Raw genomic sequence first — 8246 nt, forward strand, 5'->3', positions numbered from 1 at the left:
AATAATAAATATTTAATTAAATAGTTATTCTCCTATATAAGCTGCATCATCGCCAAATCTTATCAATATCCGTTAAGTGGTTTTGTGTGAAAAGTAACAAAGATTCATCTATCCTCACGAACTTTCGGGTATGTAATATTTGTAGGATATTTAAAAAATGCTTCTTTTAGAAGTCTAATTGAGGAAATGAATGTTCGAGTTTGTGAACTTAGTTATTTGAATATTCTGCTTTAACAATAGAAATATCTCATGGCTAAACGAGCTCCCTATCATACAACCAGCTGTTTCTAAAATTGTTTACATGTTTACGTAGTTACAAAGGTAAGTTTGCATTGTATATATAATCATGAAAGTATTTACAAATTTTCAGAGAACCAAGCATGTTGAAGTTTTACGACTTTCGTATCCTAAAATAGATATTTTGCAAATATCGGAAATGATGCAATCCATGCTTAGTCACAGTTTACTAAATTATTTAAGCGGGCTATAAATACTGAAACATCGTTTTTCCATTCAGCACAATAATTCACCTGCGATTTTTATTTGTCAATTTCATATATCAGCCATACTTCAGTATTGCATAACGGTTATTGCATCATTCGATGTAAATTTTATGTGAATATTTTATAGTCTGAGAATAAGAATTTTGAGACTAAAGTCGGTATGTAACATACATAGTATTTTAGCATTATACAATATATTTTATGATTAATTTATGACAAAAAGTATTGAAAAGCGTTGATAAATTTCAGGTACAGGTTTATCATGTTAACTTCAGGTATTAGTTTATCTACAATTTATTGAGTCTTATTGAATCCAAAATCAGGATAATTCTCAAAAAAGACGAAATAAATCACTGATCTAGCAAGAAATCCTCATGACTATTATCCTATAACAGGAAATCGGTCGATCGCCTGACAGTAGGAGATCATCACAGTCCATTAACATTAGCAAAGGTAGTATTCAAATGCGTTGTCCGCTACGATATTAACTAACTGTACTAAAATATATTATTAGGACCAGCATGCTATAAAAGATTAAAAACAAAACTCGCTAATACAATATAATGCCGCTTAGTAACATCATGTTGTATTAGGATGAATCTGAATCTGAATGAAATCGATATAAACTGTGATAAAATTTCGTAGATTTCCTCAGGGTTATTACTAAGCGTACATGCGTAAGAAAAGTTACGCAACGTCAAGGACGATAACGCATGTCATAGACAACCTGTAATCAATGATGTAGTGTCAAAGAGATAACACTTATCTATTAGGAAATAGTCTATACGGTTTTAGGACCGCTTCTTAGTTTAGTTTGTAGACCTTTCAAAGTACTTGATTATTGGTTATTACAGCATATGGAATAGATCACGTTTACGGTAGCCCATGAATCGTTGTGAAATGTACGTTAGTAGCGGAGAAGAGACATAAAATAATAAAGTATAAGGCGCTTTATCCTAAGTCCCGCTCTTTGGTGAGACTAGAAATCATGAAAGCATTCCAGTCTCACCTCAAAGTCAAAACATATCTAATCTGTATTTGCTAAGGATTCAACCTTATTTGTTTGTTGATTTATCAACAAACCGTAAAACCGGAGCATGGATGAACCATTTATTTTAATAATATAAAGCACATCCATCATAGAATATCAGCCGTTATGTTGAATAACAGCTCAAGGTCACCCATAACTTTAAAACAAATCACCAAAATTTACTGTATTACATAATAGATTGAACACAGATTAACCCAAACGCGAAGGTTGCGAATACTCAACACAATTCAGACCTCCAAGGCGTGCCTCCGCAAGACGATGACGTTATCGGATCGGACGATAGTTCTAAGTTGCGTGGTATTTTGTAAAATGAAGACGTGTCTAGCGATAAACCGAAATATAAATATATACAGCCATAAATAAATTTATGCTATTATTATAGACAATAATGAATTAGTAGAATCATGTAGAAATTCTAAACAAAAAAACGCACTTTAAAATATTAGTAAAGATTCCTTTCTGAAGATTTAATTTACTTGGAAATCAGCAATAAGCCTAGATTATAAAATACAATCTCCATTTCATAACGAAACTACCTACTAATAGGTATAATAAATGCGAAAGTTTGTGAGAATGTATGGCCGTTTGGATCGGTACGCAATTTGGTGCACGGATTGATCATGGTCTGTATAAGCACATAGAGGCAATGCGGGCATCACGAGAGTGAAGTCGCGAGCTCCAGCTAGTAGGTAACCAATATACATCAGGATATCTTATATCTGCTACTTATATCTACAGTATTTAAAATGAAATATCATCTAAAATCTAGAATCTTTAATTATAGTAATAATTATACACCGATAAATGAACGCTTAGGTTTAAAGTTTTATAGGCTCTCATTATTTTGCGTATAAGATAACATTACAGTAGTACATTGTTTTTGTTTCACCGATTATTATCGCAATATGAGTGTAATGCCCTTTATTATCTAGACTAGTTACTTACCATGAATCCCTCCTATGCAATATATGCGAAAGTAATTCTTGTGTGTCTGTCTCTTCTTCACTCCTAAACTATTGCATTTCTTATTGTTCCAGTGGGATTTCTAGTATAAAAACTCAGAGTTTTTATTTTAGAAATCCCACTGGAACGGGAAATATACGGAAAAAGCCCCGTACATATATACTTTTACATTTGACTACGCGAGTGGAGCGTAATGAGGTACAGAGGTGTTCAAAGTATAAGAAATAGAGCTACTTAGGTACTATTTAACTATTACTGTCTAAGAAATTTTTGAAAAATATATTAGACACAAGAATGCTGCAAATTTAATAATGCTGTCTACGAGTAGCCAAGCTTCAAGTAGATTTATACATTATGCCTTTCCTCCCTTGTTACGGATAGGTCCATTGTTTTAACACATCGAGGGGGAAGCGGATTAATTCTAACAAAGACTCTCTTCACTATTGCAGCTCGACGAAACGCAGTGGGGTTTAGTCAGTAGGAAACCGACAAACTAGGGCTCTTCCCCGGGGGTATCTATTCTAGATTTTCTAACTATAAAAGGCCCTTACCTTTCTTTATCCATGTATAGTATTATGTTTTATGTCTATGGTTATGATGCTAAAGTACCTTGTGAGTTGTGAAATCTGAGGTATAATTCACATTACAAATAAATATACTTATTTCTCATATCAATTAAAGGTGACATGCACAGATTGCAAGTAAATTGAAAATCGACACCACCTGTGTCTCGAAAAGGCAATAACTATGTACCTACACTTCTTTGAAAACTATGCAAAATCTATTTATAACAATATCTAACTCAATAATCTATACATTGAAATGTAATATTGTATGACTATACGCAATATTTATGTTCAATGGATTGGCAGAAATGGAATACACTAAACTAAACTTTTTTGCGTTGCAAATTATATGCTAAACAAAAAGTATAATTTAGTGTTTACGTCATTATCAATAGTTTGAGAAGATTCGCAAGATTTCAAAGTTGCAAAAAAGAGACGTTTTACGTGGAAAAACTTTTAAATTGCAAATGAAATAAAAAAGCTACTAGATATTCAGTATAATCCTTTGTTTTACAATAGTTAGTATGATATGAGGTGATACACGTATACACAAAAATGGGATGAAACTGGACTCATGTATTCCGAGGTCATTACACTATTGTTACTTCCTTTTAGATGGAATATTAACAAATTGTATTCAAATAAAATTGAGGTTATTCGGATACACGTGTTGATATAATCACACACATAAGCATACATTTCAATAATTACACTTATTTTATTCTCAAAAGTTTCATTTATCACATTTAAAAATACATTGCGAATTAACCCAAATAGATAAGCTAGGTGGTAGATAATATTTTAATAACTTTTATTACGAGCTAAGCAAATTTAAATGGGTCAAAATTTAAACGAACTCATTGACTTTTTGAATAATCGATAATTCCAGAATGTGCGAAAATAGAATTCAGAAAAGTGCATCACTATTTTTTTCTATATTTTGTCTTATAATATGAAAGCATTCTTATTTTTATATATCATCGTAATCAAAGTAGCTGGTAGTACCTAAGTGCTAACCGCTCATGAACATTTGTAAGGTAAGGTCGTTTGTGACCTAACGCCTCTATAAACGACTTTTCTCGACGAATCTCTAATTAAAAGAGGATTGCAAGGAACAAGGGAAAGGGCTGGAAAGGGTAAGGCCCGTTGCCTTACCCTTCCCATATCTTATATATCATATATCATCATAGGGAGCTGGTCGGGATGTTTCTGGGGTCGAGGATGAACACATTTCTTTTATTCATCATATTTTAGTGATAGCTTCTTGATGGAATTTAAATGATGATTAAAATTAAAATGAAACAACAAAGAAATGTCATGTCGTCCTTTAATAAATTAAATAGCTTTTTTCAACATGGCAAATAAATTGGCTACAGGATTATAGAAAATGGTCAATTTTTGTTATTATGTATCGTATTTATAACTTTTTCGTGTTATCAAGTTTAAGAAAGCGATGAAATAAATGAAAATTCATATGTTTTTTGGAATTTTTTGATAATAATTAAGATCCAATGGGCCGTAAGTAATTCTGACCAATTATATCAGCGGGGAGGTGACAATCCTTCCATGGCACAGAACGGATTACGAAAGGACCAGGTCCCTTCAGTGTTACTGGAAAATAAAATAAAGAAATAAAGTTAATAAGAATTTAGACAAGTTAACTTGAAAGAGAAGACGAGTTTCTATTTGATTGTTGATGTTTTATATTACTTATAAAAATTATAACCAGACTAAAAAATATAAAGAATTTTAAATATTTTATACGAAGTTAATAAAAAAATGTCTTTAATATTCTTAAATTTATTTTTTATAACAAAAAACTCACCCGTCATCCCGGGCACGAGGGTGATGTTGTACTTTCCATTGAACATAGTGAGGGGCCACGCGTCGTCTAGTGATGTGACGGTTAGTGTTGTACCCGCTACCTTAATATCTAATGTGAAACTCGCGCCTAGATATTTGATTCCTAGAAAAAATAGTAACTCATTCAGCATAATTGTATTATGTCTCACTTGCCTTGAAGTCTTTCCAGGTTAGGTATCTAGAAAAAAACCTCATAGCTAATAAAGGCTATTAGGGCTATTTTATACATTTTTAGCCGTTTAACTTTCTTAAACCACCAAAACTGAAGCCTGAACACGCCTCTGTATATGTGCGCAAACACCCAATATCTAGTCAGTAGTCTGACTATGCCAATGTACACCCCATACTTACACTCACCCCCGATAGAACAGGTGTGTGTTTTTATATTAAGTATAAGTTAACCTTGTAGTTAAATTCACCTCTAAAAGTAAAGGTGTGTGCGGGCGCCTAGCCCCAGTCACATTCATCTTATATACCAAAGGTGTGTGTGTACCTAACCCATACTCACACTCACCTCTGATAGAACAGGTGCGTGTGCGCGTGTTTTTTGTGTGTGTATGTGTACGTGGCTAGCCCCATAGGTCGCATTCACCCGATAGAACAGGTGCGTGTGTGCGCGCGAGCGCGTTTCTATCTATCTGTATGTGTGTGAGTGTGTGTGCGTGCTTGGGGCGGGGCGGGGTGGTGCGGGGTGGTGCGGGGGGCGACTCACCGCGGATGGTGAAGCGGGTGGCGTCGGGCGGCAGCTGCGGCGCGGCGATGTGCAGGCGGTCGAGGCGCGCGGCGAGCCCCGCGAAGCCGAACGCGAGCGCCTGCAGCGCGCCGCCCATCCCCGTGAGGAAGTTCGCCGCGCCCGCCGCCGGCCGCCGCAGCTCGCTCCACACCTGCCCGCCACACATATAATAGCTGCGCCCCGCATAAGTTCGTATCCCGTAGGAGTATCGGGATAAAAATTTGCCTATATGTTATTCCAGTTGTCCAGCTATCTACGTAACAAATATCATTGAAATCGGTTCTGTAGTTTTTGCGTGAAAAAGTAACAAACACACATACATTAAAACTTTCACTTTTATAATATTAGTAGGATACTAGCTGTACCCGCAACTTCCTTCGCGTTCGTCAATAGATATTTAGATTAACTTTCACCCCTCCCCCTCAGACATCGTATCGATTTCCGGGATGAAAAGTAAATAAAATCCTTTCTCGGAGTAGGCGCTATAACCATACCAAGTTTCATCAAAATCCATTCAGTAGTTTTTGCGTGATTCTCATTCGAGATACAGACAGTCAGACAAAATTTTTTTAACTTGTACTTCAGTATCGACAGTAAAACGTCCCACAAAATAATCTTAATATCTTAAATGTACAAAATTTTACTCTGACAATTTTTATTATAGTGTAGAAGATAGACATTTGACGATAACACTGCATTAACGCGTCTTATGTAATACTAGACGCACGTCCCGGCTCCGCCCGGATATCGTAAATCCTGTTTTATCCCAAGGGAGCATTAAAACGGGTTAAAAAGTGTCCTGTTACCCAAGTCAAAACTATATGCATATATTATTCTAGTCACGTTACCTTCCTTCACGTATTACTTTTCAATAGATGTCAGATCTATATTAATGGCAATTGAATGGGATATAAACGGGAAGTGTTTACCTTAAACGGCTCCCGCACATACGCGTCATAGCTCCTGTTGAACAGCTGGGCGGCGCTGAGGTTGTCGCCGACCTGCAGCTGGCCGATGGCGTGCATGGACCACGTCATGGCGGGCCCGTTCGGTCGCGTCACGCTCTCGTAGTACGAGAGGTCGTTGGCTCTCGTCGATCTGGTGTTATATATAATATACTAGCAAACCCGGCGAACTCCGTTTCGCCACCAGGTGGTTGTATGTGAAAAATGATTTTCCCTCTTTTCAGTTGAAATTTTTCCTGAATTTTCTATGCTATAAACCTCACGGTGCCCGAGACCTTTCCAACGAATGCAAAACCGTGGAAATCGGTTCGTGCGTTCTGGAGTTATAGCGTCAGGAAGGAAAACCCGACTTATTTTTATATATTAGATAACAAAATTTCATAAGAAACGGCTGGACCGATTCTTATGAAATTTTGTGTGCATATTGGGTATGTGTGAGAATCGGCCAACATCTATTTTTCATACCCCTAAAGGATAAGAGTAAGTCAGAACAGCGTTTGCCGGGTGCATTTAGTATATATATATTTGTTTTATAGTGGACTACTCAGCTGGTGATTCGCCTGATGGTAAGTGATCACCACCATCCGTGAACAATCACAGAGGTAGTGCCTCTGCGCATGCCCTACCCTTTTTTATTCAAATTCAAACATTTATTTATTCAATAAAACTCGTTATAGCACGTTTGAATCGTCATATATCATAGAAAGACGACGGGAATTAAGGAATAGACTGGGAAGGGTGAGGAAAAGGAAACGGGTCTCCGGCTCCCCCACTCACCGTACGAATCACAGTAGCACGCTACAATTTCACGCCGGTTTGTTGGGATGTGGTACTTCCCCGTTGTGATCTGGCCCAATTCCAGTAAAATACTTAAGAGGTTTTTTTTATTCAAATAGGACGACCTACATAACTCGTCTTTGAATAGGCCACTCGCATATTTGTAAACTTAAATAGGCCACTCGCATATTTATAAACAAAATACACCAACAGCTCTTAGCACCAATTTACCGAGTCCTTTTCAATTGCCACTATTGTTGGTAAAGGGTTAAGTGCCTTTTTAGACCCAATAGAAGGCCATTAAATAGACGTAAATTGTATAGTTGAAAGTTAAATGCTGCTTGCATCATAGCTCGTTGTAAGGACATACTCATTGAGGGCTTGAAATATTTTTGGTATCAATCTTAGTACTAGGTAACTAGGGATTATTATTACTGATGAGTATGAGATGTTTTATGAGATATTTTTCTCCCTGTTTTTTTATTTTCCGCACATTTTTCACTTAACATTTTTCGGACTTAAGATGCGGGTAATTCATATTTAAATATTAATTTAACAAAACCCCTATTTATTAGCATCTTTGTCGTTTTTAATCTACTTCCAAACACGAAAAGAAGGCATTCTATACTCGTGTTTATGTATTTTTTTCCCATTTAAAGTCCCATCCAATGATTGGACACCTAATTAAATAGCATGTAATTTATGAAATCGCATATATAAATGCGATAGTTTTTGAGGATGGATGTATGTATATGTGTATGTTTGTTGCTCTCACGCAAAAACTACTGAACCGATTGCAATGAAATTGAGTACGTAGATAGGTGG

The 8246-nt window shown here is 36.1% G+C and overlaps 1 protein-coding gene across 1 annotated transcript in view; it reads right to left on the reverse strand.

Moving 5' to 3' along the window:
- Positions 1-4431: 4431 nt before the first annotated feature.
- Positions 4432-8246, reverse strand: part of LOC119828533 (protein-glucosylgalactosylhydroxylysine glucosidase) — a 14990-nt gene continuing 11175 nt past the window's right edge. Inside the window, exons 11-14 of the mRNA XM_038350718.1 lie at positions 6609-6777; positions 5659-5830; positions 4909-5049; positions 4432-4694 (exon numbers count right to left, since the gene is read on the reverse strand). Of these exons, the coding sequence (XP_038206646.1) occupies positions 4585-4694; positions 4909-5049; positions 5659-5830; positions 6609-6777 (592 nt within the window). The 3' untranslated portion in view covers positions 4432-4584. The remainder of the gene's footprint in view (positions 4695-4908; positions 5050-5658; positions 5831-6608; positions 6778-8246) is intronic.

Source organism: Zerene cesonia, chromosome 1, assembly GCF_012273895.1.
Source record: "Zerene cesonia ecotype Mississippi chromosome 1, Zerene_cesonia_1.1, whole genome shotgun sequence".
NCBI classification, from domain to species: domain Eukaryota; kingdom Metazoa; phylum Arthropoda; class Insecta; order Lepidoptera; family Pieridae; genus Zerene; species Zerene cesonia.